This window comes from Cololabis saira, chromosome 10 (assembly GCF_033807715.1).
Source record: "Cololabis saira isolate AMF1-May2022 chromosome 10, fColSai1.1, whole genome shotgun sequence".
Taxonomy (NCBI): Eukaryota; Metazoa; Chordata; class Actinopteri; order Beloniformes; family Belonidae; genus Cololabis; species Cololabis saira.
In genome coordinates this window covers 41751429-41764727 of record NC_084596.1, presented here as the reverse complement: position 1 = coordinate 41764727, position 13299 = coordinate 41751429, and the positions used below count along the sequence as shown (strand labels likewise).

Below are 13299 nucleotides of genomic sequence, written 5' to 3'. Positions count from 1 at the left end.
AAATAAGATTGAATAAAATTATGAATAAGATGATAAGAAAAGAAGTAAAATAATAAAAAGCACAAGCTGTTAAAAAGTCCAGCAGGTAAGTATTTCATTTAGGAGTACGCTTCAGTAAACTGTAATGTTTTTAGGCCCGATTTAAAGGATCTACAGTTGGAGCAGACCTCAGGTCTACAGGAAGTTTGTTCCACCGGTGAGGAGCAGAATAACTGAACGCTGATGAACCTTGCTTGGTTCTGGTTCTGGAACCACAACAAACCAGATCCAGATGAACCTCAGGGTCTGGGAGCTTCATAGGAACTAACAGATCCAGCATGGATTTTGGTCCAAGACCATTCAGGTCTTTGTAGACCAGCAGTAAGATTTTAAACTCTATCACTGGAAGCCAGTGTAGCGATTTCATGACCGGTGTAATATGGTCCAGTTTCCTGGTGTTTGTAAGGACTCTGACTCTCAGCGTTCTGGATCAGCTGCAGCTGCCTGATAGATTTCTTGTTAAGGCCTGTAAAAATGCCATTGCAATAATCCAACCTACTGAAAATGAATGCATGAATAAGTTTTTCCATGTCTTGTTTAGACAGAATCCCCTTAATTCTAGCAATGTTTTTTAGGTGGTAATGGGCAGATTTAGTGATAAACTTTAGATGGCTGTTGAAGTTCAGGTCTGAGTCAATAATTACACCCAGGTTTCTGGCTTGATGCTGCTGTCATGTTCGTCTATGGGACAGACAGCAGTGAGCTCGGTTTTGAACGGAAAATATTAAAATAATCCGTACCCAGGTACATTTACAGCTGATAATGAATCACTGTGAATACATCAATGTGAGTTACGTGTATTGGATGGCTGGATGAAAACTAAAAGCCTAATTTGACAAGCTTTTCTGTGTTATTTTGGGGGGAGGGAAAACTTTGCTTCATGGATTGCAGATGAATTAGCAACTGAACTGTAATCTGGTGCAATGCATCTCTTGTGTAGCTACATGATATTAATGTAAGCAATTTATTAATAGTCCCTTACATTGGACAATGATACATTATGGTTTTCAGTTAAATATTTTATGATCCAGATCTATTGACATCTGTAGTACGATGCTGCAGATGTTTATCAGTCTGTGGTCAGTGTGTTGTTTTATGCTGCAGTCTGCTGGGGAGGCAGCATCACACACAAATACAGTCTGATGTATTTAAATGATGAATGTGACAATAAGAACAAGTGTCTGTCTTTGAGAACAAGTAAAATAATTAAAAGACAATGTATGAAGGCTCTTAAATCACAGAAAAATATGTTTGGCATTACAGAAGTACATGTTAAAATGTTTTATCCACTGCTCTGGACTTTACTATTGCAGCTCAAAGGGGGCGGGGCGGATGAGCGTCACTCACGGGGCGGGGGCGTAAACGTTTATTGGCCAGTTACGCTGTAACTACTATCAATAAACTATTATTTCAATGAATGTGAAATAAAAACACGTTGCTTTCATGTTACTGTGAAGCTACGTGAGCGGCACGCTCGGGAAAAATGATCTAAAAATAGTAAAACTGCGTGAATCCATGTTGGGTGATTGCGGTAGGCGGAGCCATAGACATATAAACGTAGACACCAAATCGAGCTGCTGTGATACGTCAACGTCGCCGCCATATTGGATGTGGCAAGACTGCGCTGTAAACTAATACAAGTAAATGGAATTATTTTCATAAAGCGCCTTTCTACAAAGAAATTTACCTTTTACGTCTCATTTATTCATTCACACATACACTAACATACTTGGGAAACAGTTAGGCACCAAATAAAATATATTTAATTTTCTCAGGTGGCAAAAATAAGAACTTTATTGATCCCACATAGGAGTAATTCATGTTGTATCTGCTATAGAGAACAAGGTAATGCCGAAAAACAATATATATACCCCCTCACAAAAATTAGAAAAATAGAGAAACATATTTTCTCATCAACAAAACAAATTTTAATTTAACATATTTGAACCATTTTTTCAGACAATAAAATAACATTTTAACCATTTTTCAGACAATAAAATAACTGAAAAAATCTTTAAAAAGGTTCAAATATGTTATTTTGTTACTTGAACATTTTTAAATATGTTTATGTAAAATATGTTTTGTTGATGAGAAAAAATGTTTCTCTATTTTTCTTATTTTGCCATCTGACAAAATTAAATATATTATATTTGGTGCATAACTGTTTCTCAAGTATATTAGTGCGTGTGTGAATGAATAAATGAGACGTAAAACGTAAATGTCTTTGTAGAAAAAGGCGCTTTATGAAAATAAGTCCATTTACTTTACGTTTACAGCGCAGTCTTGCCTCATCCAATATGGCGGCGACGTTGACGTATCGCAGCAGCTCCGTGGGGCGTCTACGTGTACATGTCTATGGGCGGAGCTCCCCCGCGGTGATGTTGCAGCGCAGCGGCGCAGCCGCAGACACATCGCAAGTATGGCCGGAGACAGCGAGACGCTCCTGAAGGACCGCGACGACACGTCCACTGCGGCGCGGCAACCCTTCCTCATCGGTGTCTCCGGGGGCACCGCCAGCGGCAAGGTTGGCGATGCTCGGCCGGCCTCCCCGGCCCCCTTTCCCCGGGTGTCATGCTTGTATTTGGGCTTTAGCGCGGGGGCGCTAGCCCTGGGTGACCGCGTGGCTCTAGTGACGCAATGCCGGATCATCACCGGCGCTGTCATCTTTACAACAAAGCCGCTTTCTGCTGGCAAGCCTGGCCTTTTCTCTCTTTTTAGAAGCGTCTTCCTTTACTGGGATGTATGTATTGTCCGTTACACGTTTAGAGCGACGTGGAGGCGCCGATGCTAGTCCCGTAGCCGCCTAGCGGGGGCTGGACTCCCCCCAGCAGCAGCGTGGACGGGACAATAAAGCCTGATTCATGGTTCCGCGTTAACTCGACGCCGTAGGCTCTGCGTTGGTGTAACGCGTTGACCTGGTTGTTGCTGTAGCGGGTTATTGTCACTGGCGCCCGCGGGAAACCGCACAATGACGGTTTTCTCCCGCTTTCCTTTAAGCCCCTCCCGCCTAACTAACGCAATGACATGTTTATTTCGTTTTAATATTTTTATTAAGGGGTAATTCAATTCACACTTCATTAGAGACGCATCTCTATAAGAGGTCCATAGTAAGGCAGAGTAGAAAAGGAATACAAAAAAAGATATACAGGACTGTCTCAGAAAATTAGAATATTGTGATAAAGTCCTTTTATTTTCTGTAATGCAAAAAATGTCATACATTCTGGATTCATTAATAATCAACTGAAATATTCCAAGCCTTTTAATATTGCTGATCATGGCTTACAGTTTAAGAAAACTAAAATGTCCTATCTCAAAAAATTTGAATATTCTGGGAATTTTAATCTTAAACTGTAAACTATAATCTGTAAACCATAACCAGCAATATTAAAATAAAGGCTTGCAATATTTCAGTTGATTTGTAATGAATCCAGAATGTATAACATTTTTTTTTTTTTATTGCATTACAGAAAATAAAGCAATTTATCACAATATTCAAATTTTCTGAGACAGTCCTGTACCGTCTACCTCCTAGGATGTATTTTTTTTATTTAAGTACAGAACATTAGACAATTCAACGAAAATAATGATAAATAACTGAACATTATTTTAAGTAATATTTAAGTATTAAAGCTACACAGTATAAATAAAAAAATAGATGAATAAAAAGGAGAAAAAAAAACAAAGCAAAACAAAAAATACCCAAAAAACAAAGGAAAAGTAAATAAATAAATAAAAAGGAGGAAGGAAGAGAGGGAGGGTCCGTCAATCGGGGGGCGAGGGACTGGAGAAAGTGGAAGAATGTAAGGAAGGGAAATCACTTATAAAATGTGTTACAGCTACCTTTCACTGAATATCTGATCTTTTCCAGCTTCAGAGAAAAACATGGTATCGTTGAGCCTTAGTCGAGTATTGATTTTGAACACAGTAGTTGATAATTATGTTTGCTGATTGGGGTTCCTGTTTTAAATGTGAGTTTAACGACGCCTTGGCGGAGGTGGCTCCTGAGCTCTCCCGGAAATAGCTGCGTGGGAAGCGATCATTTCTAAAGTCCCGGCAGCAGCCGGAGATGCTGCTGCTCTCACAAAGACCTGGCTGTCGTGCTGGTGACTCAGCAGCCAGTCTCTAGATCCAGCGATGTGCTCCAAATACCATTTAATTACTAACAGTTACATCGCTATTACGGTATTGATCTTTTTTTTTTTTTTACAGCCTAATATCACATAAAGAGATGCAACTGGTCTGCAGGCAGTTTTATCCCTTTGATATGTCCACTATAGCACTTTAGAAGTCTTTTCTCACTTTCTGAACACTGATCTAAAGTGTTTAGTTCAGGGTCTTTGCCAAGGACATTTTGGCATGTGACCTGAGACTAACTGGTAATCTTCAGTGTTTAGTCTGCTTCTCTGATCTCCTTGGAGAAAAAACTGAAAATATTTTTTAAATGCATCAATGTTTTTGTTGCAGAAGTGGCAAATGGCCATGATGCAGCAGCAGAAACTCTGGATTTACAATATCTAATAACAGTCACCTTCTTAAGAATTTGTAAACAAAGCATTTTTTATTAGCTTCTGTAGAAATACTAAAATATGGTTAATTTGCATGTGTGCCTCCTGACAAAGGAGATGAAGCAGTAAATGATCTTGCTGATTTATTGCTACATTGTTAGTGAAGTTTCCAGAACGGCTGTGGTTGATTTGGGATGACGCTGACTGCCAGCTCCCTGGTAGGGGCACCCACATTCATTGTAGCCCAGTTTATGGGCACAAAGGCGAGCCGGCCTCTGGCAGCTGGAGGAATGCTCAGTCAGCGTTGGGCGTGAGGCTCTTTTAGCCGGCGAGGTCAGAGAGGACGTGCTCTACCGCAGGACAGCTAGCATGTGGTCGTGGCAGAATGAGAACTGAACCACCCATTTGTCCCAGGTTAATGTTAACCCTTGTACTGTCTTTGGGTCAAAATGACCCAACTCTTCTATCCTTCTTTCCTACTGCTCTCTCCTTCCTCTTTTCACCCTTCCTTCCTTCCTTCCTTCCTTCCTTCCTTCCTTCCTGCCTGCCTGCCTGCCTGCCTGCCTGCCTGCCTGCCTTCCTTCCTTCCTGCCTTCTTTTCTCCCTTCCTTTTCTCCCATCCTCCCTACTTATTTTCTCCCTTCCTTCCTTCTTTCTTTCCTTTTAATTCTTCCTTCCTTCCTTCTTTTGTCCTTCCTTCCTTCCTTCTTTTGTCCTTCCTTCCTTCTTTTTTCCTTCCTTCTATCGTCCTGCTCTGTCCTTCCTTCCTTCTTTTTTCCCTTCCTTCCTTCCTTCCTTCCTTCCATCGTTCTTTTCTCCTTTCCTTCCTCCTTTCCTCCCTTCTTCTCTTCCTCCTTCCTTGACCCAAAGACAGCACAAGATAAGATAAGAAATCCTTTAATAGTCCCACAGAGGGGAAATTTCCAGATTACAGCAGCAAAGGGGATAGTGCAAAACACAAGAGGCATCAATATCACACAATAATAATAAAAAACAGTATATACAATAATAAGAAGAAGAAGGAGAATAAAAATAAGAAATAAACAAAGGTTAAACCCTGAATGTTATTTAGTTTTGAGAAACTGCAGAAGGCTATTTCCCCCCTAACATGACAACAAACTCACTGCTTGTCTCTTTGTTTTTGTCCACTGCTACAGTCGTCAGTATGTGAGAAGATCATGGAGCTGCTGGGGCAGAACAAGATCGACCACCACCAGCGGCAGGTAGCAATCCTCAGCCAGGACAGCTTCTACAAGGTGCTGACGCCCGAGCAGAAAGCCAAGGTTTTAAAGGGCCAGTACAACTTTGATCATCCAGGTGTGCAAATGCTGCTTTCACTATTTATTACCTGCTTCATGATTCATGTACCTGTCCGCCTCCCCTGAGTTTTCTCATCCCGATGCTTGATGTGCTGGTGGAACTTAATTGTGGATTTTTAACTGTTTGTGTTATTGTATATGCAAGTAATGAGGCTATGATGTAGAAGTAAGAAGTTGAGACTCTGATGGTCACAGGAAAAAAAAGACACTCAGACCGTGCACTCTGTGGCTTCAACTTTATTTTTATTTTTTTGCCCATTTTTTTTAACCCTTGTGCTGTCTTTGGGTCAAAGGAGGATGAGGGAGAAAAGAAGGGAGGAATGGAAGGAAGGGAGAAAGGAGAAAGAATTAGGAAAGGGAGTAAGGAGAAAAAAGAAGGAAGTAGGAAAGGGAGTAAGGAAGAGAGAAAAGATGGAAGGAAGGAGGAAAGAAGGAAGTAGGGAAGGGGGAAAAGATGGAAGGGAGGAAAGAAGGGAGAAAAGATGGAAGGAAGGGAGAAAGGAGAAAAGAAGGAAGGAAGTAGCAAAGGGAGAAAAGATGGAAGGAAAGGAGAAAAGAAGGAAGGGAGAAAAGGTGGAAAGAAGTAGGAAAGGGAGATGGGAGGGAGAAAGGAAGGGAGAAAATAAGGAAAGAAGCAAGGAAAAGCAAATAAGGTAATAAAGGAACGGATGGAGGTAGGAAGAAAAAGGAGGGAAGGAAGGAGAGAGCATGGCAGGAGGAAAGAAGGATGGAAGAATTGGGTCATTTTGACCCAAAGACAACACAAGGGTTAAGTCCTCCGAAGCAGCTGCTTCAAGGCTCACAGACAGCAGTTATGTGAAAGGGATTCTTAGGTTACCAAACGTGCCACGTGCTCCGTGAGGGCCACATGTCCATGGGTACACACAACGCCGGCGTAACTGGCTTTAAATGATGCGAGGTCCCATAAATATAATGGACAATGTGCATTTTCTTCTCCCCAGATGCCTTCGACAGTGAGCTGATTATGCAAACGCTCACTGAGATACTTCAGGGGAAGACGGTGCAGATCCCAGTTTACGACTTTGTCACTCATTCCAGGTGAGTCTCCTGCACAGGTGATGGTGTATTGTTACTAGTTATGCTAAACGGGTCACTGAGGGCAACATTTGTTCTCTACATTTAGCAGAGTATTGGGTTTACATGTGTTGGAATCACTCACAGAGGAGGAAACGTGTCTGTGTTTTTCCAGGAAGGAGGAGTTTGTAACTGTGTATCCGGCTGATGTGGTCCTGTTTGAGGGCATCCTCATGTTCTACTCGCAGGAAATCAGAGATCTGTTCCAGATGAAGCTGTTTGTTGACACAGATCCGGACACGCGGCTCTCACGTCGAGGTTCAGACACTTTGGCCGACATTCAGTTGCTGCAACGTTTGCCACTTAGGCTGCTTTCAGACTACGTGACCTGCAGAGTCGTACCGGGCTTTTCAGATTAGACGTCTGTCTTACGTAGTAAGGAGTCTAGAAGTCATTTTACAGGATCACACACGGCACAATCTGACTCTGACCCAGTCACCCAGCTGGTGTCTAAATTAGTGATGCACCGAAATGAAAATTTGTGGCCGAAACCGAAAATAATAAACACTTGGCCGAATACCGAACATGGTTCTTCGCAGTTTTTCATTTATTTTGCTAATTTTTTCACCATTGCATAAATCAAATACATTTGATTTAGGCATGCTTTTCAAAGAAAAAAATCTTTCACAAAATTACAAGGTAGAAAATATTTATTGAACATAAAAATAGATTGATTTATGTTGTTTTGGTTCCACCTCCTGGTGAATGTTAGGTAAAATTCTTATGTGGTTACTTTTTGGTTGGCCAACGATTTATGTTTGTGGTGCGCAACCGTTACGGGAGCGGCCAGTCTATTTCCTTTATATGACAACGCCGTTATTAATTGTTCGTTTTCTCCCCTACTTATTCCACCGAACACCGAAAGTGTTTTTTTTTGTTGCCATTTTCGGCAGAAAAATTTCGGTTACGGAACAATCGGTGCATCACTAGTCTAAATCCATATATAATTACATTTTAAAGAGAAAAATTAGTTCTGTGGCCTTTCTCTACGTGGTGACATCTACTGGCCGTTGCTTGAATATGGAGTCCCCCAACAACTCCACATATTTGACCCGTTTAATAACCGTCAGCTGTTGGCGTTGGCAAGTATCTGTGCGTCTTTGGGTTGTCCTCACGAAAAGTGCTGGACCCCGGCGGCCGGCCAGCCATCAACCCTCATGTCGTCTCTGTGACCAGTGAACTGGACCTAAAGCGGCGTAGTCTGAGAGCACCCTCAGTGTACCGCCTCAACTGGCCACTTGTTTCCTAACGGGCTGTTTTTCTGATTCTGTATTTCCCAGTTCTAAGAGACATCGGTGAGCGCGGCAGAGAGCTGGAGCAAGTGCTCACTCAGTACATCACTTTCGTAAAACCAGCTTTTGAGGAGTTCTGTCTACCGGTAAGGGACTTTACTGACTTTCTCTTTCTACTTGCAATGGACATGGTTTAACGCAGGGGTGTCCAATGTGGCCCGAGAGAGATTTTCATGCGGCCCGTGAGAAGTTTCCAACGCAAAAAAATGAAATGTTAATTTACTAAAAAGGAAGGCATAAATAATTCCCATGAATCGCAGCATATCCGATTGTTATTCTACAAAGAGCAGTTTTTGACATTTTTGTAGTTTTCTAGAATGCATTTGCCGATTTTATTTCTTTTTAGACGATCAGTTTATTTTTATTAACTGACTACTATTATATATTTTCGCAGGAAAAATATCACTGCTAAAAAAGATGATAGAAGATATTTATTTGGAGAATTTCAGTTTTGAATACGAGGATAGTGACAAAGTAAAACAGTTAAAAGAGAAGTGCTGACTTTTTCGGTACACTGGCGTAAATATCCGTGCATCAGTGCATATTTCTTTTAAAATTAACTAAACTGATATTGGATTAGATAATAGTAGTAGTAGTAGTAGTAGTAGTAGCAGTAGCAATAGTAAAAAAAAAATTGTAAATTTTTTTTTTTGCACCGTTTTTGTTATTTTGAGCGTGCGGCCCGCGAGAAAAAAAATTGGTCAAATCCGGCCCGCCAAGCAAAATGAGTTTGACACCCCTGATGTTCTGTAATGCGATTTTAGTGCATCAAAGGTGTACAGAAGTGACGACAAATGAGAAGCAGGGAAGAAAAGCGGCATTACAGAAGTTGTCCACCAGAGGGCAGCAATGTATCAGATGTGCCATTTATTTTGTACTTCAAGCATAAGAATTAGTTGACATGTGACAGGTCTTTTTTCTTATTCTTGGTCTGAATGTGTATGAAAAATGTGTTCACTAATTAACTGGAGGTTTGTTTTATTTTTGCCAGACAAAGAAGTATGCAGATGTGATTATTCCTAGAGGAGCAGACAACCTCGGTAAGACCGGAGACGTTATCGTTGAAACACATTCCTGGAGGTGGGGGGTGAGCATTCCTCGTCTTTGCATCCAGTTTGATCCAGCGTATCATTTCTCTCCTTGCAGTGGCCATCAACTTGATTGTACAGCACATCCAAGACATTCTGAACGGCGGGCTAACGAAGCGACACAACGGCTGCGTGAACGGCCACAGCACCCCGCGGCAGCGGCGGACCTCGGAGTCGAGCAGCCGGCCCCATTGACCTCACCGCGCCCGCCTCTCTTCAGAGGGGAGAGGGGTGTGGCAGTACAGCTGTAAATAAAGCCTGTTGGCATAACTGTATTTAAGAAGGAAGAAAAAGACATACACAAGTAATTGAAAATGCCTTGTTTTATTATGACTACTCTTGTGATCGGTTTCTTTGATTGTTATTATTGAACGCTGATTGAGATCTTTTGTCAGGACGGTAAACAGAAAGGGCCTTTTTGTAAGACTGGATTACAATTATTCCCATGCATTTTTCCTCCGGGACTTTTTTGTTGTGTTCCTGTTATACATCCTCTGCAGCTCAGTGGAACTTAATGCAAATAATTAATAAATGCAGGGAAATTTAATTTAACTTTTTTTTTTCTTTTTTCTTTTTTAAATGTCTGACAAAACTTGAAGCCCTGGTCGGGGCACCTCATAAATGTTCAGAAAGGTTCCAGCCAAGGATTTAATGATGCTCTGCAGATGACCTGGAGTGTTTTTTCCCCCCCATCGTCCTCTTGTGCTGTATCTAGACTTCCCTTTTTGTTTAGTTTGATGTTGCATTGGTGCTTTGTTTACTACAGTGTCTACTTTGATGTTTCTGTATGTCTTCAGCATAAACTTGAGTTTTCAGTATTGAGTGTAAAATGTCCCCTACCAAATCAACGGGCCGCTGTTTAGCCGGGAACGGCAGAACAGACGCTCCGTTCGGGGATTTATTCCAGCTGATTAATAGCCTATTAAAGTTTGGTGGGTGAAACTCACTCCTAGTTATTACCCCTGACTGAACGATAAAGGGATTTTAATATCAAGCAAAGTGTTTATCTTTGTAAATACATTTTTCTTACATTCTACCCGAATCACATACTTTGCTACCATTAATCTTTACTTACTTCAGCTGTAATTTAAAAGTCACGTATGCACACTCAGGTCAACGATACAAATGTGAAATGCGTGGAAAAAAAAAGGTGTGTTTTGGGCTGCGTTGCCACGGCAACGGCAGTCCTGCGGGTGTGTGGCTGTTAAACCACCAAAACCCACCGCGATGCCTCAGTGAAGTCGCCTCAGGTTTCACCTGTACAGCAAGCACCCAAACAGAAACCACCTGTCGTGACAGGGTTTCAATGATTACAAAAAAAAAAAAGAAGTAAAGGCTGAAGTTATCTCTTCGTCTGTATGTATCTGTTGTGTATAGAGGATGTGAATGATTTGTACCATGAGGTTTGTACTGAGTGCCTGGGATTGGGGCTGAATTGTGATTTATGATTGAATGAAGTCATCAGTTTGCTCAATAAACTGATGCAGAAAATGTTTATCTCAAGTGTGATTTATTTGAACAAAGCTGGTTGAGTTCAGTGAGGTTTGCATTTATGTACACAAAGTTAAAAATGAAGATTCAAACTAACACGACTGTTGCAGCGTTAACCTTTGCCGTGTGGGCTACAGCAGGTCCCGGGTGCAGGTCCTGCGTCTGCAGCGTTCTCCCTGCACTCATGTCTGAAATAGTTCAACCTGGAAAAGGTTGGATATCTGACGTGTATCTGTCCCTCTATATCTGGACTTAAACCTTTGATTCAGCTCGTATTTATATTACAAAACACTTCAGAACAACTTTATTTTGAGCAAAGATTCACAGAATTTTTTTTGAAAAAGGTACAGCAGATGTCCATCATTTATGTTTGCTAAATTATTGACTACGGTAATGTGTATATATATATATATATATATATATATATATATACACACATATATATTTATGTATGTATATATATATATATATATATATATATATATATATATATACATACATACACACACACACACACACACATTTATTGTGATATGTGTATGCATGGTTATGTGTATCAAATCAAACTATATAGCACTTATCATATACGAGTAACGCAAAGTGCTTATTTACATAATAAAATAATCATTTAACATAGAAACTGACACACTCATGGTTAAAAACACAAATCTAGGGTGTGTTCTCTGTTGTGAGTGGGCTGTGTGACGTGTTTTTTTTGTTGTTTTTTTTTTCCATTTAACTTCATTTTATTGAGTAGACCACTGATTGTATACAGTATTGATAATAGCACGACATGTACATGGAAAACATGTCCCCCATGTCATGGACGAAGTGAAAGTAGAATAAATACATTTTAATTGCACAGGGATTATAAAACACATTTTCATCAAGATTATTGTCCTTTTCTTTTTTTTTTTGTAAAGTATATTTATTCATTTTCAAAGGGTCAGTGTGACGTGTTTTTTTTAAAATCCATACGGTTAAGAAGATTTAAAAACTCATTTGCATAGTAATCCCTGTTGTCATTAATCTGCAGGTTAAAATCACCAGTTATTAAACTGGTATGTATTTGGAATATATTGATGTTAAAAATTCAGAAAACTCTTGAATAAAACAGGAAGGAGCTTGGGCGGCCTGTAGACGGTGATACATAAAGCAAGTGGACTACTACAAACAAAAGAATGATGCTCAAATGAAAAAGAATTATTTAAAGTATACATATGTAATGTATATAGACTATGTGTGAATATATATATGCATATATATGTTTATATAATATATATATTGATATTATATGTGGATGAATGTATATTTGTATGTGTAAGCACATGTATTTGCGTGTACATATTTTACATTTACGCATAAATATAATTACCTATACTAGTGTGCTAACCATGAATTGTGATATAGTACATAACTGTAATGTAGGACAATGATGTATCTCAGATAGATGTTTGCACGTTGGTCTTTATTGAGAACAGCATTTTTTTTTCCTCCCACGATGAATACATATATGCAGTACTCGAGTTGTAAAACAAAATCAGGGGGATGGTGGGTTTTATCATATGGGGACAGATAATTTGTGCTGATTACAAATAATATAATATATTACAAATAATAGCAGTGACCAAAACACCTGCAGAAATACTGCAGGAATGACATAGCAGCAGTTAAATGCAGCCTTCTGTAAGCTTTAAATATCCACTGGGCTTACATCAAATACATCAAAACACAACAATAAAAAACACTTTTCTGAACTTATCAATATGACTCTGTCCTTCACAGGATAAGTAAAATGGATCACTGCAAAAACTCACAATCTTAACAAGAATATTTGTCTTATTTCTAGTGAAAATGTCTCATTTTAGTAAAACAATCTCATTACACTTAAAACAAGACTCATCACTGGAAAAAACTACAATTTTCACCTGTTTCAAGTAGATTTTCACTTGAAATAAGTAGAAAAATCTGCATGTGGAACAAAATTTTTTTGCCAGCTGCCAAGATAAATCTTGGCAGATTTTCCTACTTATTTCAAGTGAAAATGTACTTGAAACAGGTGAAAATTGTCAAATAAGTTATTTTTCTGGTGTTATTATTCTGGTGATGACTCTAAATGTTGAAATAGCAGTAAAACCACATTCATTGATGAAATGACATAAGGGATGGAAAGGGGGGATGGCAGTTTTACAGGGGGGATGATTTGGACCGTTTTTATTTAAGGGGGGGATGCGACCCCTTCTCATCCCCCCTCAACTCCAGTACTGCATATATGTACTAGTTGACTTAATGTAAAGTACTTTATATTAGTGTACTTAAATATGTATGAGCAAGATACTTGTATATATATTATGTATATTTCATGACCCCCCACCAGCTTTGACACAAACACACACACACACACACACACACACACACACACACACACACACACACACACACACACACACACACACACACACACACACAC

At 39.8% G+C, this 13299-nt stretch overlaps 1 protein-coding gene across 1 annotated transcript; it reads left to right on the top strand.

The window, feature by feature from the left end:
* Nucleotides 1-2441: 2441 nt before the first annotated feature.
* On the top strand, nucleotides 2442-10829 carry uck2b (uridine-cytidine kinase 2b). Its single transcript, XM_061732928.1, has 7 exons — nucleotides 2442-2563; nucleotides 5702-5861; nucleotides 6826-6922; nucleotides 7074-7216; nucleotides 8239-8336; nucleotides 9242-9290; nucleotides 9397-10829. The coding sequence occupies exons 1-7, from the start codon at nucleotides 2459-2461 to the stop codon at nucleotides 9531-9533; spliced, it is 789 nt and encodes a 262-aa protein (XP_061588912.1). The 5' UTR covers nucleotides 2442-2458; the 3' UTR covers nucleotides 9534-10829.
* The last annotated feature ends 2470 nt before the right edge of the window (nucleotides 10830-13299 follow it).

Coding starts and splice junctions, on each gene's coding strand:
- uck2b (XM_061732928.1), top strand. CDS start 2,459: ATGGCCGGAGACAGCGAGACGCTCCTGAAGGACCGCGACGACACGTCC. Junction 5,862..6,825: donor GTACAACTTTGATCATCCAG/GTGTGCAAATGC, acceptor TCTTCTCCCCAG/ATGCCTTCGACAGTGAGCTG. Junction 7,217..8,238: donor CACGCGGCTCTCACGTCGAG/GTTCAGACACTT, acceptor TGTATTTCCCAG/TTCTAAGAGACATCGGTGAG.